The following is a 24,894-nucleotide window of genomic DNA, read 5'->3' as shown; positions in this document are numbered from 1 at the left end:
TTATAATGCAAATGCGCACGCATGCTCGGTTGATGTTGCGCAACATACCTGAAGGATTACTGAGCTGTCCGGTTTGATTAATTACTTTCAGACAGTTCTCTTCAAACCACAACCCCACAGCAAACATTACTTAAACATGCCTTTATTCCACCTCAAAGCCTCCATATGTTAAAGCCCCCACACTTACTGTAAACCACTCCCGCTCCTGGACTGGGCGTGCGTCAGGGACGCAGGTGTGAGTGTATCCATTCCCAACAGACTGTCTCCCCAAGTGGCTCACGGTGGAAATTAAGACTGGAATAAGTTCAGGAAGTTCAATAAGAAGTGAGTTTACCTGCGCCCAGGTGCGTTTAGAAAGCTGACCGTCCAGGAGAGGCACAGAGAGAGAGATAGAGAGAGAAAGAGAGAGAGGAGAGCGCACAGAAAGACACAATCTGGAAAAGTTACGGATGCAAACGTCTCCTTGACGCACACTGAGGAACCGGAGAGACTCATCAACTCTGACTGCTTAACGACTAAGAGAGGAAACATCCACAATCATGAAGAAAGCTTCATATCCAAGTAAGTGTGTTCCTTTTGAATAGAAGATGATTAAACATGTGTTTTCTTATCATCAGGCTATAGTTGGAGCCTGATTTTAGAAAAGAAAGTACGTGTGTGCTGCATGAGTGTGAGAGGACTGGAAACAGAGAGGTAGAGGATTAAAGTAATGTCAGGTAAATGTTCAACAGCATTGACTGTGAAAACGTTCTTCACCACTGGCCCTCCACATATGTGAACTTTTCAAATGTGTGGCCCCCACATGGATCTGTGGGTGTGGTTGTAAAACAATTCTCGCTGGTTTGGACTCCAAGGGACATATGACATCATGGCAGAGAGGTGACACACAGAGCTGAGCTCATTCTTCTATAAGTCTTCAGGCAAAATGTGAGTTGCAACAAAGAAGAGAGTTAAGTGTACCACAGAAAACAAGGATTCATTACAGTTGGTTTAAGTATGCTGTTTACTCCAGTCATGACACAGTTTCCTTATTAATCTCTTTTGATTGGCAGTTTTATGGTGCAGTTCATTCACTCCTCCCACATTAATGCCCTGAAGGGTGATTTGATTTATGCATCTGCTTTAAACACAGGCCTATTGGTACAGTCTATTCTGGCACTGGCTGTGCCGAACTTGCATATTGGCTGATACTGATTATATATATTATTTTATTATGAACATTTTATTAGAATATTTTAAAGGATGCACAATATGGATTTTGTTCAGCTGATACCGATAACTGATGATGATAAAGTGTTTATCATGGCTGATACCGATAAGATAACCGATTATTTCACAGTTTCCTGCTCAGAAACTGTATTATCTGCACACCTAAGGGTGAGAATGACGAAAATGTCCACCAACACCGACAATGACATGTGTGGCTCCCTGGTCTACACTGTGTGGCTCTGCCCAGATGCAGCAGCTTGTTGTTATGAGTGTGACATCAGTGTGCTGCACTTGGAAAGTCAATGAAAGCAATTTGGCATGTAGACTAGAATTTTACAGATGCCAATACATAGCCGATAATATGAAATTCCCAATATCAAGCTGATAATTTATCCAATATATATCATGCATCACAATTTCTTTTAGCAGCTATTTCCAACTAACCCCGTATGGAAACCCTGTTGGACTAATCCTTTGGTAAAACATGAACAAGTACACACAAAGAACGTATGCCATAGATGTTTCTTTTATTATCTAGTTTCTCATAACTCAAATAAACATATCAACTTGCCGTTTATGGATATTGACTGCCTGTGCAGTAAAAGGTCTGTTATGATGCAAACAGGTGGACAGGACACTGCTGGGAAGTCGCATGGTCCTGTTTCGGGGCTAATTAATCAGATGGCATCCGATTGTTGACTCGCCGATACCTGATCGAGCATTTTAGGCTGTATCGGAGGCATGTCTGATGCTGGTATGGTTATCTGAACATCCCTAGTTAACTGGGTATTTGATCAAAGATCTCTGGACGATTGTATTGTGGTAAGGTCGATTGTTGCTGCTTTGCTCAAAGACACCTCAGCAGAGAAATGATTGCTGCCTTGAGGCTTGAAACAAAGCTGTTTTGAAGGATAGTGTCACTAACCACAGCAATCAATCCATCACTGTTGTGTACAGCCTGAATGATAATGTGACATCCCTCCATCTCCGTCTTCCCTCCTTCCCCCAACTCCTCCTTTCTTATTCCCCTTTTTCTTTCGAGCACTGCTTACTATCACTTCCATCTTCTTCCAAGCCTCCTCTGCCCCCTTTTCTCTTCCCCTCTAAGCTCCAGCTCAGTCCAGTGTACACAACCATATCCCGCGGAATGCCGGCTTTCCCGGCTCCTCTTCCCCGAGTCTTTGTGCGATGGAGCGTCCGACGGTTTTCCATCAGAGCCAAACGCATGTTGGGTCATGCCACCTCTCCTCCTCCTGTGTGTGTGTGTGTGTTTTCCCCCTCTGCCGTGCGACGTGTGTGGAGCTGTCACATTCTTTGTCAGCGCTTCACTCGGGGAATTGTCTAATAACAAAGAGTGTGTGTGTATGTGTTGTGAAAGGCCCTCCTCTCTAACTTGTAGGGGTGTTTAGACAAGCATCAGAGATGTGAAGGGGTGACTTTGAGAGAGGAAGGTCGGCTTATGTTTTGTACGCAAATACCCTTGCACACAGAGATCTGAAATTTGAGTTTCAGATCTTATGGATAGAAATGTGTGTATATGTCATGTTTTGGGGGGTGGAGGGCATGTTTATATGAATACATGTGTGTGTGCCCCTGTGTTCACTCATGCTGAACCCTGCTCATGGAGCCAATCCCTGCCTTGTACACCACTCCCTTAAGTTGTCTGGATCAATGAGTAACTTGTACGAATAACAGCCCACTCCAACACACACACAAAGTCATTATTTTCCAAGTTCACTCCTCCTGGTATGTGCTTTTATGTCCTGGTACTCATACACACCTAATTCTACTTGTACCTGTGTGACCATTGCCTCACTCCTTGCTGTATGACGGCTTTTAGCCTGTTTATATTGGACAGTCAGGGCAGCTTTGATACAGAGCCTAAAGCTATTGTTAAATGGTAACTTAAAAGTCAGGCTATAAACTGTGTTGAGACATATTTGCCCTGTCATCTAGCAGAGCATGCCGCAGATGGTCTAACCCTCAATTTGGCTTCCTAGAAGCCTGTGAATAATAGACTAATAAGGTATTTGAACACGTGGACATGCACGTACAGTACTCTGGTTTGTATGATCTGACTGTGTAGTCACATGCTCCTCTGATGGTCCCATTTTCTGAGTTGGGAAATCATTCTTCTGAATTCGCTCTGTTCATGAGCTTATTCATAATGTGGAAACAATAGACAACAAAGAACATGACAAAGAAAATGTGCTGTATTTTATTGTTCTGAGCGTTTAAATGACGTGTTAAAAGCTGTTTAAAGTATTTGCAAGTTACATGTGCGCAAAAATTGGAATGGATTACATGAATTATAAAAAGTCTCTTACCATCAGCCCAGCATTTACTTTCGCCCACCATTGTCCTGCATGTATGACATCAAAGTCGGTTTAGAGAATGTCTTAATGAAATACATTTTTAAATGTCTTTTGATAGATTTTCTAAAACCAAAAATGCAAGTGCCAATGTGCAAAGAGCGGATTAAACAGTTTGCTTATCTGCTCTAATGAAGGATGCAAACATTAGCACACACATTAGCAACTCTGTCTTGCTCTGTATTGGATATGAGTTTACACTAGCAACTTCAGCCAAACTGGTTCATTTTGTACTGCTACATTCAACAAACAGATTAGCTGTATTAAAAATACAAACAATAAAACATCAATCTTACTCTATCTTACTTGTCCAAGTAACCTGTGAAGTAAGCAGCTTATGTAAAATGTTTCCATCATGCTTGTACTTTACATCATACCAGGATTAACTTGCTCCAAACTGAAGTAGCTACAAGTACAATGCTGCTCTTTTATGTACACATCCTCTTATGTTTTGCTTTCCGGGACATGCAGATTTAGCTTCAGTCTTTTGGCACAGTGTCATATATAGGTAGGAGTTTCAATCATCGACCTAACATTAACTTTATTAGCTAGCTAGCTAGCTAGCAAAAGCTGATTAAAAAGTGCTAGCAATATTTGTTATTTTGGGTGCCGGATAGAAATCAGAAGACTGCTTTTGTCCACGAGTGAATTTTGAGTGGTAAATCTGCCCCTGTTTTTAATGTCAATATGAAGATTGAGGTGTTAACATGGATTCCACTGGATTCATTCAAAGACCCGCCCTACCCTGCCTGTGATTGGTTGGCTTCATTGGTTGTGTTCATTACGCTTGACTCAAACTTACAGCAGCTCTGGTTGTTTCTGTTTTTCTTGCGGTTCTGATACAGGGGTTTATGAGCTGTAGTTTCCCAGGTAAACACATCAACCTCTTCAGCCTCTCTCTCGGTCTTCTGCTGCTCCTCTTGTGGTCACTCATGCTTAGAGGCACTCTTCGCTGCCAGAGTGAATTATAGAGCCACACAAATCTCTGTCAGTAGAAAGCGCCTACCATATAAGAACAGCAGACACAAGCCAAGAGGCAGAGTAGGGAGGGTTGGACGGATCTTTGCAAGAAATCAGGTGAAATCTATAATATTGGATAGGTGGTTTGTCTTGTAAACAGTCAATTTAGCCTTTTGTCTATTTCTTAAGAGGCAGGCTATTGACCATAACCTCTCTGGTTGTGTACCGGTTGAATGCACTTAACTTATCAATTGCCTCACCTCTTTGTACTACAACACAGTGTCATAGATATACTCTGGAATGTGGAGTTCCCCTGATTGCAGCAGACCTACAGTCTATGTCTTGTCTCTGCCGTGTATGGTCCTCCCCTCTCAGCCGTGTGGAGCCTGCTCTGAAGTGTCCACTCTGCTCTGTGTTTATTATCTGCAGCCAAATATGCACCTCTGTGATGCTGGCTTCTGTGGGTGTCAACTGATACAACAGACTGCCTGTATTGTAGGCCTGAGGCCAGGAGAGAGCCTGTAAAAAGATAATAGCAGGCTCACATTTGTTCTTATGTGTGGTCGAACATGTGTTCTGACATCTAGATGTGGGTATTAGAATGATAAAGTGCATGCACGGGTGCAAATACCTGTAATAATTTAAATACTTCAAACTTACCTTAGGTTCAAGTTCACTGCACCATCATCTGATTAACTTATACACCTGATTAGAAAGATTGTAACACTGTTCTGTTGGCCACAGGGACAGAGCCCATACAAGAAACAGCAACTCTGCTGTTTGGCAGGATAAACCGTGTCCTGTTGTGACATGAATAAATATTTTATTGCAACTAGCAATCAGTTTAAGTGTTAGTGATTCATATCTGTTCAGAGAGCAGATAGCACTCCCGAATTAGCAAGACAATGCATGTTAGCTGCATATGAGCCATGCTGTTGGCAGCATACAAAGTCTTGATCTCACTTATAGCAGCGATGTATTCAAGATAAACACTCTTTATAACATTATAACTACCTTGGAGTTGAATGAATGAACATTATCTGTACTGGGTGAACTCATGCTTCAATTTCAGTTTCAGTTTGATCAGCTTTATTATACATGATAATTCAGTGATTAAGTCATAAAGTTTCCATGCACGTATACAATCCCATGCATATGAACAAGCACATACATGAGTTTCAATATTGGCCTCCATGCAAACATGGAGATCCCTGCTAAAACAGATGCTAAAACTCTTAAAAACATTTGTCAACCTCAAATTTCTTTCTTTCTGAAAATGCACATAGATCCAGCTGCTCACTCCCTCACTTGTTCACCTATGACACACAGTAACTACACGTTTCCTGGGGGAGTTTCAACCCATAAAGCTCTATTGACTACTTAACTGACTCCGAGGGTTTTAACAGCCTCACAAGAAGGAAGGCTGATCCTTATCTGCCACACCAGTATTGTTTTATAGACTGCCGTGGCATCCTGTCTAACCCTGGCTGAAAACACTTTTTATATATCTGAGCTCGTGTTTGCATTGTGAAGAGTACAGAAAGGTGACTGTGTGTTTGGCAAAGTGGTGTTGGTTTTCAATGAGCGTGCTGAGTGAGGAATAGGTTTGCGTTGAAAGCGCAGAGGTAGGAAAAGGTGTTGCCGGTTCATACCTTTGGCGCCAGAACAACGGCTATTCATTTGGGAGGAGTGCAGATCAGGGTCATGGCCAATGTCTTTCCTCAACTACGTGTGTGAACACAAGTGTGTATGAGTTTGTTCGGTGTGTTCGGTGTGGTCCCTCCTCATTAAGAATGCATCCAGGTAAAGGATTATCTGGGCTGTAAAAACAATCTTGAAAAATGGTCGTCTAATCATTCAGTTTGTCTTGCTTTCTTTCTTTTCTTCACTCATTCTCTTTCTCTCCACCCATCCATCCGATCCTCGCTCTTTCACAGGCAGAGTTGTGAAACGCTGTGTTTGCAGCATACCCCTTACATGTGTAATGAGGGCCGTAAAAACACAAAGGAACAGTAGTAGAGAGGGTGAGGGTGGGTGAGCAGGGGGACAGAGGAGGGATCAGCGATGATAACATTGTCACATTATGATTCTGACAAAAAAAAAAGAATAGTGATATATGATACTGTCCATCAAATGTCCATCTTTAGACTCCTTAATATGCATTTCAGAGTAAAACTACTTTTAGTATTAGTGCTGCAGTTTCTTGGAATCTCTTGCAACTCAACCTAACACTGAATTCTCTCAAATTACTTATTACGCTTTAGGTCTATTCTCGATAACCATCCACTCTCGGCATGTAACTACTTTAACTGGTGCGAGGGATATGGTGAGTTAGATTCATATTAAAATTTCTTGGACCACTCAAAAATGGCTTTACAGAGTTGTAGGGAGATAAAGATCATATCATATAATATGTGTTAGCATATAACAAGATATAAATTAGGGACAGAGGTTCCAAACTCATAAAATGTATTGTTTCATCTGTTTTATCTAAATGTCTTTAATAAAAACCTTTATCATTACAATTAAATTTTAAATTTGCATCTTAAGCATACAGTTGTAGACTTCTCGTGGCCTTATTTAGAAATCAAAATTGTAATTTTAATATATATGATATCTACTCATTTTTAGGTTCTTAATGTATTTTGGGTTACTACTAGAATAGGTTTACATGATTTAACGCTCAAAAAGAACTTTTACATGTGCAAGAATCAATATAAAACACTCAAAGAAAGGGGGAAAAACAAAACAAAAAAGCGTAATAGGTCTCCTTTAAGTGAAAAAAAAATAACCACACAGAATGCATGTTTTCTGGCAAATCCAGTGATCAAATATGATACAAAAATGTATACTAATACCACACTAATTCTCTGTTAAATCTAAAAAAGCTTACAAAGCTTGATATCTTTTTAAACCAACCCAGTAGATGTAACTGAGGAAGGTGTGTAGTGATGATTGCTTTATAACTGTAGGCAGAATGAAATGACAGCAATTAATACCTCCATCAAGGAGGTTAGGTTTTCACTTGTGTGAAGTATGCAGGATTACACAGAAACTACCGAATGGATTTCCACAAAACTTGGATGGAGGATTGTTCTTAGCCCAGAATAGACCCCATTAACTTGTAGTCTGGATAAAGGGACTGATATGGGGATTTCTTTCTTTAACATTGTGAGATTTTTCATGATTTTCATTAACTTCTCAGGGAATAATCCATAGCTCTTGATGAAAAAAGTGGACTGTTGGATCATGGTGGAGGTAAACGCTCTACTGAGTGCCGTTCACCTCAACAATACCTGCCACAGAAATGATTAATGTTTCAATGAAAACACCACCCAGCCCTAAAGGGAAAAGAGGAAGTAATACACTCTAAAAAGGAGCGAAAGAAAAAAGGAAGGTAAAGATCCTTCACCTCCTCTGCCCTCCTGCTTGCATAAGACACAGTGTTGCCTCCCTTTGCAAACAAAAATCTTGGATAGCGGTGTGTGCACAGACAGCATCGTAGTGTATGTTTAATACATCAATCCAGCCTTGTATGTGTATCTGTTTGCACATCCTCATTCATGTCTCTGTGTGATTGCTCTAGTGTTTCAAGCATGTTAAAGTGCTGCACTCTCGGCCCCGTGTTTATCTTCTCCAGTCATCTGAGACCAATAACTTATCAGTTGACATGTTTGTCCAGGCATAGCCATGCACTTGACCGGTCATGTTACAATTGACATCAATCAGTTGAGGCCTATAGTAAATACACAGGCAGCCATACATTTACTCTGGTCCTCAATATGAGTCGCGGCTTCACTCAAAGTGGGTTTTTCCATTAGCATAAACACTAGTTTCATTCTTTTCATGTATCATGTGCACCTAATGACCTCTGTTGAACATACCAGTGTCATAAGGCAAATATGACTTCTGAAGATTACAAATCTCCTTGAAGTGGAAAAAGACATGGATCGTAGTGTCAGGAGACTTTTACGAAACCTGTTCAAGCAATGATATGTGGTGTGCTGTGTGTGTATGTGTGTGTGTGTGAGGCCTCAGACAAGACTGAGCAGGTGAGTACAGCCACAGACTCAGGACATGGACACACACACACACACACACACACACACACACACACACACACACACACACACATACACAGTTTTGTGCCAACATACAGTTTATCTTTGCAGGTGTCACTGCTCTAGTTTGTATTTAAGCTCACTGCGATTGGCTAATGCATATTTGTTTAATGTCTGTCAGCACTTTGCCTTCATTTTAAACCACACAGCAGCTAGTGACTATGTTGAATTATATCACCTCAATGCCAAATATCATCACATCAACACAACTTTGTGGTGGTGTTATGACTTCTGTGGCATCTGTCTTTGTTGCAATGGTAAACTTTCCTTGCTCTGTTTGAGCGCTTTGTGTTGTAAGGGTGTGTGTGTGTATTTGTGTGTGTGTGTTCACCTCACCTCTCTCAAGCTGTACTCCCAGCCAGTAGAGTAAATAGGTACAGGCATGCTTTTTGGCTGCAAGGCTCGAAAGACTTGACTTGGTCTGTTTGTTCTCTTTTTCCATACACTTAAAGCTCTAAAACACACGTAGATGTGTACACACTCACATAATAGACTGATGATGTGATCACTTGGCTCATGGCAGATTAATGATCTGCACTTAGAGCAAGAAAAAGGGTCGACTCTTTGACTGTTGCACCTTTGACAGCCTGAACGCCCAGTTAGTGATTTAAAAAGTCTAAAAAAGCGACTCAGTACTTCCTCTCTGAATCAACAATGTAGCCTGTTACCAACATTTAAATCAATATTAGATTAACATTAACTTTTTACATGAGCAGCATTTCCTCCACTATGCAGGCTGACACAAGTCTCCTTAGTTAAATCTGTTATTTGATGCACAGATGGTTGAAAATCTGTCTTAACCAGTTTTGCAGGAGATCAGAAATTGTTCCATATCAGGACATGGACTTTTGACTGGTTTGATATATATATGATTGTTTCCTTCGGCGCAGGCATTATGTTTTCATGTTGTCTGTCTGCCATTGATGTCCACTCACACTCAAGGATGAACTGATTAGAATTTGGTTTTAAATGTAAAGGTTCGCTGTGACCTTGTTAAACACGTTTCTGGCCATAACTCAAGAATTCATATGCTAATTAGACAAACTTTCCCTCAAATGACTAATAGGATAAAATGATGAGATGTTGACATTTTATATCCAAAATGTCAAAAGTCAACTTCACCATGACATCATAATGTTCTGCAAAAACACTTTACCGGTCTTTACTGAACGCAATAACTCAGGAACTGAAGATTGTGACCATATTTCACATTTGTTTGGATACTGAATTGGTGACACTAATCTTGGGTGTCCATCTTGAAACTGTGGTGATATCACCACAAGCTCATTGGTTTTGCTGATATTGAGCTTCAGGTGATTGACATTGCACCATGTGATGAAGCTCTGTGTCAGTCCTCTGTGCTCCACACATGTCAATACAGAGAAAACTTCCATTTCACCAAAAACACATAATACCTTTTATTAAATTCCTTCACTACATGTGTTATATGAGTGTGAACAGACATGGATGAAAACTGCAACTTGACTGATTAGCGAAGGCATAAAACTGTGAGTCTGTTTCAGTGCTTGGACAAGTTGCAAGCTGCTCTTGACAGGTCATTCTGACCTGGACACATAGACTCTGACTGGTTAATTTTACTCCAATACTCTTATCTGTACATGGCATAAATTCAATTCTATCTCCCCTTTTTAAAGCATCCAGCCTCTTCTTTATTTTATTTACAATCTTTCCCCCTGCAAACCATGTAGAGAAGAAAGTAATATGACTGTAACACATTACCAAAACTCTGCTGTCTGAGCTGGAATGATTACCATGAGATGTTCGAGCAAGTTCTTGCCTCTTAAGGTTTGGATTAGGCTTGAAAAGACCTAGTGGTGGAGTGAAAGGCAGCTTGAGGGAAAGTTCAAATACTGGCTCTTTTATCACTTCATCATGAGGTGAAGTGGGGTTAAATGTCGTATTTTCAGTTTCTGAAAGTTACAGAAAGTGTCAGACACAGACCTTCCCAATTTCGATGCCGCAAAATGTTGGGGGGATGTGGTTTTTCGAAGCCTGTCAACCATCCGGCATGCAGTTCTGATGAAGCAAACTAACATCTTAACCTCAGATTTTATCTCACATTCAAGAAGCAGCATAGTAAAGTTTAAGCTTCATTCATTTGGTCTTACCTGTTGCAAGGATTGTCTGTCTCGTGGGGCTGGTAGTGCAGAAATAGTAGGATACTGATCTCTGTTTGTCTGTGACGCCAGACATAGGGGTTTCATGCCAAAACACAGGAGTTTCTACAGTAAAGCAGTCATCACTTGCAGTAGTTTCATTTATTTACTATCATCTCTCAAAGAGTGAGGCTTCTCTCTCTCTGTCTCTCTGTCTCTCTCACACACGCTCTCACAGATTACAAAAGCTTCAGTCACGTCTTCCAGTCATACAGTGGCACATTCACTCCCTCTCTTTCAGACCAGCTGTCTTTGTGTTGAAACCAGTAACAACACAGGCAGAAAACCGCTGTTTGCTGGCATTATTGGCAGAAAATGAATGTCACGTTGCACACTGATCTGTGGTTAGAAGTATTGCTAAGAACTTTAAAAACAGGATGAGACGACTGACTCAGACGCCACCGGATGATTACCTTATCTGAACAGCCCTGACTGGGTTGATGCAGGAGAGCGTGGGGGAAGAGAAGGGAAAAAAAGAACGAAGTTGCAGTTGACCGAGAGATGCAGCTTCTAGTTATAATGCCATCACCTCCTGCAGGAAGTTAAGCTAATGACGTCACTGTATTATCAAGCTATTCTAATTGAATGAATGATGAATATTGCCTTAAGTATTAAAGCACACAGTCATATAAACCACTTACTCATATACTTTACAGAAAATAGACAACACCGTTTTTCTAATGTAGCTGAATCACCCATCTGAACAGACCACAACAGTTGTGTCCCGGTTTGGCTCATTCCCCACTCATGCAATGGCTGGTGATTCAGCAGAACTGAACACACATATTCACACACAGACACACGCACACACACCAGAGCTGATCAATGAGAGATTACTCGGGGCATTCCACTTGTGTCAGGAACCAGAGCGTCAGCCAAGAGGAAGTGGCATTCCTCTGATTCCTAAACCAGCCAGCCAGTTTATGGAGAACCTGGCTGTTGGCACTTGGAGCTGGAAGGGGAGCATAAATGAGGATGCCGACCATTTGTTTTACAAAATCTGGGCACAGACCAGAACTATAACTGTATCAGGTAGCTGAGGTCAACATATCCTCATTTGCTTTCTGCAATTTTCACTCCTTTAAAAAGACAAAATCATTACCTTGGCTTATTTACAACATTTTTCCTGCAGAGTTCAGATTTTTCTACACTTTTATTGGCCTTTAATATGATTAGCACTTGAAGTTATTATATCAACTTACCTGCTTGTGTTTGTTCATGCTTTGTCGCTGCCTTTTTTCCTTTGACAGCTTTGTTATATCCTGACATTTACTTATAGATAGTGCCCCTCATACAGTGTATAACCACGTGTATTTCTTGGGCACTTTTTGGTCAGTTTATTACAATGCGACATGATGCATTTTGTTCCACATGCAAGTTTGGTCAGAGTTATTTCCACATCGTGTACACAATTATGAAAACAACCCACAAATGAAATCGAGAAAAACATTTCTGGCTGTCCTTTGGCAGCCGAATTTCTCGGTGGTCAAACAATAAAAGCCATCTTTCAAACAACGGTTGACTTTGTTTTTCCGCATGACAGTTGTAGATTATTTGGCCTCATGGAAAATGTGAAGTTTCCGCTTGGTGCTTACACATGTTCTGTCATATTGTTAGGATTTAGCTGATGCTCCTATCCAGAGCATTAGCAACGTTAACAGACAGTCAAAACCCAACCTGGTGATCCCAGAACATAGAACTGTGGTCAGTAACGTTTTTTTTTGTTTTTTTTTCAGAAATTATGTTCCCAAGCATGTCTAATAGTCCTTTTCTAATGCTGGGCCTCTTGTTGATGAAGTGTCATGGGACATCTGTTAGTTGTAGTCCAGTTTCTCTTGACTATCCAGATGATTTAACACATTGTCCTTCTGTTCTTGTCCCCATTTACAGTGAGATCAGCCAGTGCTCGGGCGAGGAGGACAGAAAGAGAGGCATCTGGCATCACCAGTCCCAGTAAGTAGACAGCACCAGTGTCATTTTTCTTTTTTTATCCTTCCAAACATACATTTAATGCATCTGAAAGACTTCCACTTACAGGTCCTGTGTTACTGTCACCCATCCATATTGGGTCATTGTCAAAGTCTACCGTGCCTTTTCCAGGTTTCATTTAATCACTCACTATTCCTGTAAAGTGTTACGTAAGTCACTGTCATTGACCTCCAGCAGAGGGTGAGATAACACTGAGGGCAGAGCAGGTAATGTTTCCTGTCCAGACATCAGCTGATAGCAGGTAAACAGCAGACGACAGACACAGTGATATACAGCAGTAGAGTTTATAGACAGAGGGATGACAGAATGTCTTACAAAGAACTGAAGACATTTGTGTTTTGGTGCTGATGGCTGAGTGACTGTATCCATGTCGGTTTATGTATGTGTTTTTTAGCCTGTGTGTTTATAAATTTGAGCTTCTTTCTTGTCTACAGTTTCAGATTTTGAGGAAATTTTGAGCAAAATTATTCAAAAGCTATCAAAAGACTAGTGGACTTTTTGAAAATTGGACAATTAATTTGTGTTTCTGTCAACTAATTTGAACTGTAGGAGTAGCACTCTCTCTATAATGATATATAATGGGGTTTTTTGCGTGTCTATTTGCACCCACTGTTCCCTGATACTGGATCCACCGCAATCAAAGCACAAAAACGTGTTTTCAATATTTAATAATAATAATAATAATAATATTTATGCACTTCATTTAGGTTTTTAAAGTGCAATTTCAAAACATGCGTAAAAGCCAGCAGATGAAAACTATCGCACTTTTGTGTTTGTGCGTTCGCATGCAAATGTGCGTGTGTGTGGCTATTACACAGTATTGGTATGCAGGCTGAAGCTGTGGCTTACCACTGAGATGTCTTCTGCAGCATCAGCACATAGAGAGGAGGGAGATAGAAGAGAGGAGGGGGGCCTGTTGCACACATACACACACACACACACTAGGTTTATAGTGTAGACTGTACGTGTCATTCAGGAGCCTGTTTCCATCAAATCTGCAGCATGCAAGCTGTGACTTGCAACAAACACACTTGCATTTCCTGTTCATTTTGACTCCTTTAACTAAATTACATGAGCATTCAAGAGGACACAGACATTATCTCTTTTGTGAAACAGTGCATGGTGTTTATATTCTATGGGAGACAGGCACAGGCACAGACAAAAATACATTTTGGGAACAACCTAGGACAGCAATGTGAGCCCTAGAATTTTTTATTGTTAGATTTTATCGAGCATGAATACTTTCTACTCAACAGTCCAGTCTATAGAAACAGCTGTAAAATTAATTTGACCCTAACAGTTTAATTTGACTCTTGGGTGTGTCCTTTTCAGAAACGCACCCTCTAATGTTGTCAAGTGCTCAGAATCTACCTCACATTATCGTGCAGAGAGTACACAAAATCAAAAAGTTGAGTTGAGTTCTTGAACTGCTGTGTTTTATTATCTATGACAAACGGGCAGGAAGGGAGCAGATTCACACACAGACACACAGAAGCATGCAGAGTGACAAAAACACACAGATGCTGATATGTATATGCAGTACCACACACACACACACAGACACACACGCACAGAGACAAGTCATTGGGAAGTGCTTAAGGCTGATGATAAGGCTCTGCTTGTCAGCAGACCTCCCTGACATTGATGCAGTCGCCACAGGGCGTGTGTGTGTGTGTGTGTGTGTGTGTGTGTGTGTGTGTGTGTGTGTGTGTGTGTGTGTGTGTGTGTGTGCACGCACAGGCACATTGGCATTTGGAGGGAGATGCCCTATACAAAACATCTGCCAACAGGGCAGATTTACGAGCCGGCAGGCGGGTGTTTGGGAGGATGCGTTACTGTAACCTCAACTCATGCAGACACACACACGCACACACACTCACATACACACACAAAGGTCTATCCAACACTGTCCCTATTGTTTATCTATGTGCCATGTATTCCCATCTGACAGTCAGCAGATCCTGCTGTAGGGTGGACACATTTTAAGGTTTTAAGGTTATAAGTTCAATGAAACAGGGAGCAAATAATGTTAAAATCATTACGACTTATAACACCCCATAGATTCAGCAAGCTATACTCACATTTTCCTCTCATTTTATCTCATTGAGCTAAAGATTAGATTGTATTAATGATGTGTTCTCTAATCTGCAATAAAACAAATTTTATGTTTGTTGGATCCAAAAGAAAAAACACCTTTATAAAAAGTGTGCTTTATGCTTAAAGCAACTTGCAGACCATCACAGTTACATGCTTTGGCCATTTGGGGTCGCCAGTGTGCAAATGTTCCTTATTTCAACACCAAATGCATCAAAATTAGGCAGCTGGATTCAATTAAAGAACAAATGAAGATATGACCAGAGACAGATACATGTATAAACACACAAACACACACTAAATGTCGACATAAATACACAAACAGGTCAACATGCAATACACAATGTCACTGAAGCTCTGTGTGTTGCACAAGATGTCAGACTAACATGTCTGAGGGTGTTTGATCTCTCTATCAGAGCTCAGACGTTTGCCATGTGACCTCTGACCCCCCCGGCGCAGTGCGAGCTACGTGCCAAAGGTCAGAGTTCATCTGAGTTTCCTGAACAGACACACTGGCTCATGAGCCTTCTTTCTCTCTCTGTCTGGATTATTCACACTTGCTGTCATTTTCCCTCACCAATAACATGCCACCTCTTCTGCATCAACCCTTTTTTTTGGGAACTGTGTTTTCATAGTTCCCTCTACTTACTTCCGTCCTGCGTGTCAGTATTATTTCAACAGGCGGTCATCCTTCCACACGTTCACAAAGGCAGCGCTGTATCTGATTCATTGTGAGGAAATAGATGCATTTCGGGGAATGTCTTTCAGTCCAGTTTGACAAGATTGCTATTGGTATCAAATGAATCAAGGCCACAGCACACACACACACACACATACACACAAGGAGCATTATAAGCTAGCTGACGAAAGAGTTTGCAAGTCCAGCAAGTTATTTTAGTCTGTAAGGAGCCTGTCCATGTCACATGGCAGAGCTAATGGTTTCTATTTTCAAGATACAATGCTGCTTCAGTCCTTTGGTCTCATCAGAGGAAAAAAAAAGGAGAGGGTAAGAGAGCGAGAGAAAAGAGAAAGAGAGAGCAGTGAATGCAACATATGATCAGCACATGGGGATGTCGTAATTCCGAATTCATTAGCAAGACACACTGAAGGAATCAAACCAGGGAGAGAGAGGGAGAGCAGAGAGAGCCCGAAAGGAAAGAGAGAGTAAGAAGAGGAGGAAGAGGAACAGAGGGAGGGAGGGAGGGAGGGAGAGAGAAAGGGAAGTCCAAAAAAAGACAGAGAGAGAGGGAGAGAGAGAGAGTGGAGTCAAAGAGCAGACTCTACATGTGGCTTTGGAGGGAGTGATCTGGTTATGGAGGGGGACAAATTCTCAGGTAAGACAAACTGTCAGTCTAGATGAGCTTCTGAATGGAGAACAAAGTGTAGTTTGAGGTTCTTCAATCAGCTTTTTCACTGTGATCGAGTGTCTATTCTGTAAGAGCCTGCCTCTATTTTCCCCCTCTATGGTATTTTCCACTCTCTCATTCTGTCCTGTTTGCTGACTACATGTTTTCTTTGGGGTTTTGGAGCTGGAGCTGGGAGCTCTGCAGGGTTTGTGTAGCAGCTTTAGCGGACCTGTTTTGGTTTATCTGCTTTTATCTGTGCCTGTGCCTGTTGGTGTTTGCAGGTTTCTCTGTCTCTTGTTTGCCTATACCACCTCCACCCCCTATTTCCCATTGTTTCCAGTCAAATGTTTTTGCCTTTACAGGTTGTCGCCTCAGTCACCACCTCTTTTCCATTCCCTGTGTCTGTCTCCACCATGTCTTTATGCATGTTGAACTTTCTGAAATGGACCAGAAACAGCACTTATTTCTTAGACATTTCTCTTTCTCTTTTTTTCTCCATCTGCATTCTTCCATTCTTCTTTGGTGTGAAAACAGGAAAGAGCTCTGTTTGAACAGTACTACTCTTGTCCCTTGTGGCTCTGATCCCGCTCCGGCCATCAGTCAGTCCCTCCTTTAGCTAACAGGACAGAGAAAGCCTTGCTTCAGTCTAACAGCAAAGAGTAAATAAAATGTGTTACTCTCTCTGTGACATTGTTTTCGCCGCTGGATGCAGTAAACAACACACATATTGAATTGATAAGAGTTTGCGAGTCCGTGTTAGTGTGTGTGTTGTACATTATGCTAAAGTCATTAGTGAGGCAATGCTGTCTGCTTCTTATTGGTATTTTTATGGGTGTTAGTGTGAGGCAAAACGTAGCTGGAGTGGAAATGGTGAAGTGGCTGCAGCAGCATGTGTGTGTGTGAGTGAGTGCCTGTGTGTGTGTGTGTGTGTGTGTGTGTGTGTGTGTGTGTGTGTGTGTGTGTGCTTGTGTGTGTGAAGTTATGGTTGTGTGTGTGAAGTTATGGTTGTGTGTGTTTGTGACCTCACATAGCTTGTAGCACCTTCACCCTGTGTGAAATCTGGATGTAGGTGAGACCATTGACAAGTGTGTGTGTGATGGAGGTATCACCCTCCCTGCCCTCTCTCTCTCTCTCTCTCTCTCTCTCTCAGTGTCTCCAGGTGCTTCCTCCAGGGAGCTGTAACAGCTTCAGCAGGACATACTTTGTGTATGTTTCTGTTAACTGGACTATTTATGCATTCATACACACATTCACATGCATAGTGTGGTAGTATGTGTGTGTATTTCTGTCTGCTTTTGGGCCAGTGTGATGTTGTTACATGTGTGCACACAAATAGGAGTGTAACCTTAGTTACAGTACAATTACATTTTCATTGGGGTGTTTTTTATGCTTGTTTTCTTCAAACGGAGAAGTTTAGGGAATTATTTTATTTATATTCTTACATGTGTAACGTTTAAGCTACATTTCATGTCCTACCTGCCCTCACTTAGGAGCGACTGGCATGAGCAAAACAGTTAGAGAAACATATGCAACAAGGATGTAGTGCTGAAGTTTGTGTAATCTGTCTTGCTGGTGTCGATTAAAAGAAGATTGAAGAAAGTAAACAGGGACTAATTGTAGCTCGCTGATTGCCCACTGGCTGGAGTACTGGAGAATGTTACCATTGTATTCGGTGCTAATTTCGACAGCAAACTTTTATTTAGTTTAAGTCATACTTTAGACATCTGAATTGTTCTAGTTTTAGTCCAGTTTTAAGATTTCTTACAAAAATTAGCCAGATTTGTAAACAAAATATACACTTTTCCACTTAAATATTTTCATGTAATTTTCTATTTTTGTTGACAAAATGTCATTAATTATTTTTATGTAATTATCATTTAGTTGTCATCTGCAAAAAAGTCTTTAAAGAAAAAGTGGAACAAAAATAATACATCACATAAATTAACATTGGTTGACCTACAAATGTCTCAAATGTAATAACACTTTATTTGAAATGGACAGTAAACTGTCTCATGTTATCTGGACGTGTATCATGAGTACCGCTCACCGACCAAATCCATTTAATTCACTTCACGCTAATGTTTCTCCTTTACTGGTGTTAATGCTGATTTTCAAGGCTCCCCCTTTGCTTCCCGTGCTTTCCCCTCACATGAGTCAACAGTGATGACGCTCCCAACGGAAACTGTCCATCAGTCCCACAGAGGCTGTGAATAAAGCCGACGTGTCCCATTCACACGAGTCACAGTGAGCTCAGCTGATGATGTTCAATGAGAGTCAGTATGACACAGCCAGGCTCATGACTTGTAGAGCAGCTTGAGCTGGCTTAGCTGACCCTCAAACCCTTTAATGAACTCAGTGAAAGATTTCTGTCTTCTTAAATCTGTGCTGCATGTAGTCTGTTTGATATGTGATATATGTTTTCCCCACCAGGTGGAGGTGCTGAGTTGAGCAATCCAAAATAATATTTTTGTGTCAATAACCTCTTTCACACAAGGTTGTTGTTTCTGTTGTTTTCTTCATCACAGCCTAGTTGTTTTGTATACGAACCTCTATAGGTTTAAAGAGACAGGAAATTGTGGGCCATGTTCCTTCCTGGTGAGACACGATAGAGGTTGTTGGGTGGGTTGCCGTGGCAATGGGCTGAGCAGAACAATATGTGAGTGAAGCAGGGGCAACGAGGATGGCGATCACAATGCGGGCTTGTTGACGCACTAAACAGTGTTATTACCCGGTGGAGAGATGGAGCCGAGGCCGGAGGTGGGAGAGAGAGAGAGAGAGAGAGAGAGAGAGAGAGAGAGTGAGGCCTACTGAGACTCATCTATGATGGAGGACAGCTGCTCTCTCTATTTACCAAGCCATTCCATCCCATGCGTGAGGGGACACACACACACATGCAGGCGGCAGCATGTGTGCAGGCAGTAGATACACTGACACACACACCAGCACCGCTCACTGCAAAGCGAATCACTGAGCGAAAGCAATTGAGAGGGTATGCCAGCGTGTTTGTGTGTGTGTCTGTGTGTGTGTGTGTGTGTGTGTGTCTGTCTGTGTGTGTGCAGTGCAGTCGAGCCATGTTTCCAACAGGTGCTGTATTTGATTAAAGTTAGCAGAGCCTGGCTGGGTGCTGCTGTTTAACATTTGGTTAAGGGCAGCTGCTGTCACTACAGCTGTGCATAGATGAAGCTACTTCACCATGTGGGCTCTGGGGCCACACGAGGGGCTTTTATACAGAGTGTGTGTGTGTGTGTGTGTATTTGTGTGTGTGTGTGTGTGTGTGTGTGTGTGTGTGTGTGTGTGTGTGTGTGTGTGTGTGGTTAATATTAGGAAACTGTGTGACCTGCTGCAGCACATGTGTTTAATTCAGACTCTTTCTATTGCAAGCGGTTTTAACATTTAACAGCCCGACTGGATATGTATAGCAGTCAATTCGGGTCGACCAATATGACTTTTTCAGGGCTGATGCCGATTATTAGAAATCAAGTAGCCTGAAAACTGATATTTGGGACTGTAACAATTATAACAACTATTTTTAGGTACTTTACTTGAGTATTTCCATTTTCTGCTACTTTATACTTCCTCTCCACTTCATTTATTTGATACATTTAGTTACTAGTTACTTTGCAGATTCAGATCATTCAGTGTTTACAAGCTATTAATTGTGACGTGTTACCAATCAGATATTACTGTGGGCGGGACATTGTGTGAGAACATGCTGCATCAGAACCAATGTAGGACATTTTAAAATTAGTTTCTTTTATAGGGAATTTGACAAAAAACGACTGATAATGAATAATGGGAAAAGGGGCCCATAATCCCTATACCCCTTCAATTCCTTCTTGCCAAAAGGAATATTTCAGATATCCACAATGACATCCTTCCAGGACAAATGATGTCACTTTTGCCATTCATGTGTATTGGGCTTATCCACAGTTGCATTTTTAATATCTAGAATGAACATTCTGGATGTCTGCAATAGATGTACTGCAACAGTATTACAGTATTTGTAATGTTATTTTGGAAATCCAAAAATACATTGTGACTAGTCAAAACATCATGAAGGATATTCACAATTCATATTTTGACAAGTTAAGTTTTAGATATCTGAAATTAGAATAATGACTATAAACAATGCAAATGCAGAAATCCACAAATGCATTATATCTTTATACTTTTAAAGGATTTTTTAGGGATTTTTAGATGTCTTAAATTTAGTATTGACAAGCACAATCAAAGTTGTAGATATCTTAAGATTACAATTTTACTAGTAAGAATGTTATTGTGTATATCTTTAATTACTTTTCTGAGTAGTGAGAATACAATTTTGACAAAGAGAAATGCTTTGATGGATATCTAAAATGTAAATACAGACAGAAGTGTGGTTTGATTCGATGTTAAAACGGCTTGCAATACAAGTTCAAACAGTTAAGATATTGGACTGTTAGTGATCCTAACTGCAGTCCTTTTTCTAGCCATTTATTCTCACATTGAGCTAAAAGTACAGTACTGTACTGTAGTGAAAGCCAGGCACTTTTCTGGTGATGTTTACACTATCAGTGCTGCTGATTCAATTAGTCATGCTAAAACGGCTCTCTTTCTATGTTTCTTTCTTTCTTTCACACAGCAGGGAGAAAATCTTCCTGCTTTCTAGTTTCCATTGAAGTCATGGGGGGCTTCAGTGTCACGTCACATCTTTCTCTACATCTTTCTTTCCCTGGCACACCTTTTTCCATCTTTTCTCTCTTCTCCTTCATGTCTTCTCCATCTGTCTCCCCTCTCCCCTCTGAAGTCCCGAGTCAGGTAGGGCTGCTTATTATGGAGGTTGCCATGTAAACAGAGCTGAGGTAACTAGCTTGTCATATCCAAAATATACACGCACGTACACATGAAAACAAGCAATCAATGCAAGCAATGCATGCATTCGCCAACACACAACAGGCACAGATTTTACCTCTTCCAGATGGCTTATTTAATACAGCCTGACTCATGACTGAGTCGTCTGCGTCAAAGCCAACAAAGCTTTTGTTGTTTTGGGATGAACTCAGCAGGAAGCTGGGGTTTCCTCTGTTGCTGATACTGGTAATGTTTGAAATAACAATGACTGTCTAAACCTGACATGACCTGATGAAACACTGATCATTATTCACAATATATAACAGGCGTGTGCTGTTCACAGTTTACTTTTTGCGATTGTAATTTTATAAGTGTAATAAGTGTTTAACTTCTTTACAATAACAATTTTTTTCAAAAGAATTTAATTTCAACTCAGTCTTTTAAAGGAGCAATTTGCAAGTTATGGCTAGAATTTTTGTTTAAAACATTATCATTAGCTTCCTTACTAGACAGAAAACAGAAAAAAAAATGCAACCATACATCTTCTGAATTCAAGTTTCTCTCTTTTACCGAACAAAGATTAGATTAATTGCCTCGTTAACTCATTCAAACTCTAAAGTCATTGGGTCCACGGATACCTGAGCCATGAGCTAAATAGCAGTAGTCAGCTCCAGTTAAGGATGGCAGTTCCCTATAATTTTGGAGCTACCTTCAAATTCTGGCCATATTCTACAATATATACCTATAATTTCTCAATACCTATTTTCATAAATTTGACACCTATGTAAGTGCTTTAGTTTAATAGATTAGTATTGACGCAATTGTTGGTTAAGTCTTGTTCCTTCCCAGATATTTTCCCCCTTTTCCATCTGCCTTTTTTCTCACCTGCATCTACACATATAACGTTGTTTTTATTATTATTTGAGGTTGCCTTTGACATAGCTGTAGTCCTGAATAAAATAGTCCAGTTGTATCCTTGCATCCCACTGTCCAATGTGGGTTTTGTCACCATTAAAACACTTCTTTGAGCTGCAGATTCCAGTAATTGCAGGATGTCTGTCTACTGGTACAGGCCTGACCGTGGCGCCGAGTCCTGCAGACCTGTTGCTGTCTTTGTGTGTGTTGATTTGCAGATAGACCATTGACATTTGCAACCTGCTGTTGCCCTGGCATTGCCCTAGCAACTGCCACGCTGGCCTGGCATCCGTTTATAGAAGTTATCCTCATCTCCTCCCACTCTGCTCCTCTCATTTTTCAGCACTCACTGTAGAGTGGTGGTGGTCTGGGGTTCTGTAAGCAGTAGGCGGCTGTTTCTGTCTCTCTTCATCTCTGTGCTTTAGTGCAATATAACACCAGCAGCTGCCTATTCAAATACATTACAATACAGCACTGCACAGGAAACCTGAGGCCCCAAGAGATTCATTATCTGGATTAACGTCACTTACAATTATACACCCCTGTCGAAACTCGTTTTAGAAACAGAATATGATAGCATCTCTATCTCCTTATGATGAATTCATTCTCAGAATAACACTGCATCTGTTTACTGCATTACTTCTACATCTCACAGTTTATCATCAGTGATGACTGGGAAGAATTTAGACTTTTTGAGATGCAATCTCTCCTCCCTACAGGCATAATAAACATAACCATGATGCAGCAATAAAGTTTACCAGAAAGAAGAGTCAGCGTTGTGGAATTCACGCCATAATTAGCTAAAGATATCAGCGCTGATATACGGCATCAGCATGGCCTTGTATAACCTTTCACAGTCATACAAAGATTAAAGCCATCAGATGCTGTCTCCATGGCATATGCTCTGCTAATGGCAGATTAAAACTGTTTTAATAGCAATGCATTGAAAGTCACCCATACAAATAGAACTTGAGTAAAAGTCTTGAAAGTATCTGATAGTAAATGTACTTCAGTGACAAAAGTAAATTGAAAATATATTTACACGTATGTATACACTGTATACTATGGGTCCACCGACTATTGACCTGGCTGATTATGGGGTCCAATAATCAGCATTTTTCTGAAATAATTGGAATCAGTGTTTGTTTTTTGTTTTTTATCTGATTGCTGATAAAACAAATTAATTATAAAATTTGCTACTTTGGCTCTGATGCAGCATGCAATCTGAAAGTAACTAGTAACTTACATTATCAAATAAATGAAGTGGAGTAAAACGCACAACATTTGCCTACAAATGTATAAGTAACCTCAAAATTGTACTTGAGTACTGATCACTATGACTTCATTGATATGATGAAATACTTAACAGATCAGGACAAAAAGCATTCAAGTCCTCTCCCAGTGCGACAGTTGTTATAGCAGATTGGATTAGCACTGTCTGGGCCTGCTGGGGCTTGCAAGGATTTGCAGTGGAAGGAAGTGCGCTTTTTTTTGTGTGTGTGTGTGTTTCAGTGAAGGGGTTGGGTGCTGGGCTCAGTGCATGTTTTGTGTGCAGATTTGTGCATGCATCTGCCACGCACATATTTGTTGCTTGTTTATGTGTGTGTGCGCATACAGCTCTGTGGCGGTCCGAATATGAGTGTGTGCCAGGGAGTGGAGGAATCTGACGCACATGTGCTAAGCAAGAGAAGCTGTGTGAGCTGAAGGGTGTGTCCGGACGGAGCAGGATTCTCCCCATGTCTCCATCTTTATCTGTTTCCAGATCACATTACTGTATACTAGTGACACTGCTACAAACATATGTTTGTTTTATAGGAGCAACACTGACCCCTGCTGGAGAAAGTGACACAATGACTACGTTCTTATGCTGTACAGATTTGTGTATATCTGGGTGGGCAAATTGGATAAGAGGGTAGACCACCCTTAAACTTTTAAACAAGACATCAGATCTACGCTGTCTCCATGGATACTGTTCTTTGCTCTGTCAAACAATCAAGCCAAAAGTCATGTGTCCTTACAAACTGGCATCCCAGGCAGCTACCTGAACAGTTTCCACCTGTCCTGACTTCCAGGCATATGTCATGTTTTCATCTTTCAGCCAGAAATTCATTTATTGTTAGAGAATTTTCTCATGCATTTTTTTTGGTTACATATACTCCATGGTTCAATAGCAAGGAAATGTACTGTAAGATTAATCTCAGCTTGCAGGTTTTGGTACAGTAAAGCCTCATATTTGTTTTTAAATCCATGAGTTAGCGTATACTTGTGCACATCTGTGTTTAAGATCTGTAAACATGCCTAAATCAACAGAAAAACGCAAACTACTAATCCAATGTAAGCAACAAATTGGCGGTCTTAGCTTGCTAGACCTGCAGGATTTCAGTCCCAAACACTTCATTATAAATCAGACATGGGACAACAACAGCTGAAGATTTTTTTCTGTTGCTTTACAGCCTGACTGATTTATCACATTACTCACATCACGCTTACATCCAAAATAATTTTCCATATCTCTCACCTCTCTTTTTATTTCATGTATCTTCTTATTTTTGCCTCAGGTGTTGCTGTCTCTCAGGGCTGCCCTTATTTTGGAAGCGGTAAATCTTTGCAGTTTGAAAAGAGAGTTATGAGCTTTGTGAGAAGAGAGTCTCTTGACACACACACACACACACACACACAAACACACGCACTACTACGACAACTGTCGTTTGTGCTTACTGTCTGATCAACGTTAAATGGTTGATTTAAGCCCAGATGCCAGCAGCAGTGGTTCATCATGGCCTGCGACCAACGCCCCTGTCCACCCTTCCCCCTCCGCCCCACCACACACAGAGGCTCATTCACATGCTCATTAAATCATTAGGCTACTTATTTATTGATG

General features: G+C 40.9%; 1 protein-coding gene across 2 annotated transcripts in view; it reads left to right on the top strand.

The window, feature by feature from the left end:
* The first annotated feature begins 321 nt into the window (after positions 1-321).
* Positions 322-24,894, top strand: part of LOC141019140 (neuronal-specific septin-3-like) — a 92,526-nt gene continuing 67,953 nt past the window's right edge. Inside the window, exons 1-2 of one of the 2 annotated variants that reach the window (XM_073493969.1) lie at positions 322-561; positions 12,730-12,792. In XM_073493969.1, coding sequence (XP_073350070.1) covers positions 540-561; positions 12,730-12,792 — 85 coding nt within the window. In that variant the 5' untranslated portion in view covers positions 322-539. Of the gene's footprint in view, positions 562-12,729; positions 12,793-16,201; positions 16,257-24,894 lie in introns of those variants that run through there. The other variant, XM_073493972.1, reaches the window with a different exon arrangement.

Source organism: Pagrus major, chromosome 23 (assembly GCF_040436345.1).
Source record: "Pagrus major chromosome 23, Pma_NU_1.0".
In the NCBI taxonomy this organism is placed as follows: domain Eukaryota; kingdom Metazoa; phylum Chordata; class Actinopteri; order Spariformes; family Sparidae; genus Pagrus; species Pagrus major.
This window is presented reverse-complemented; position numbering and strand designations above follow the sequence as displayed.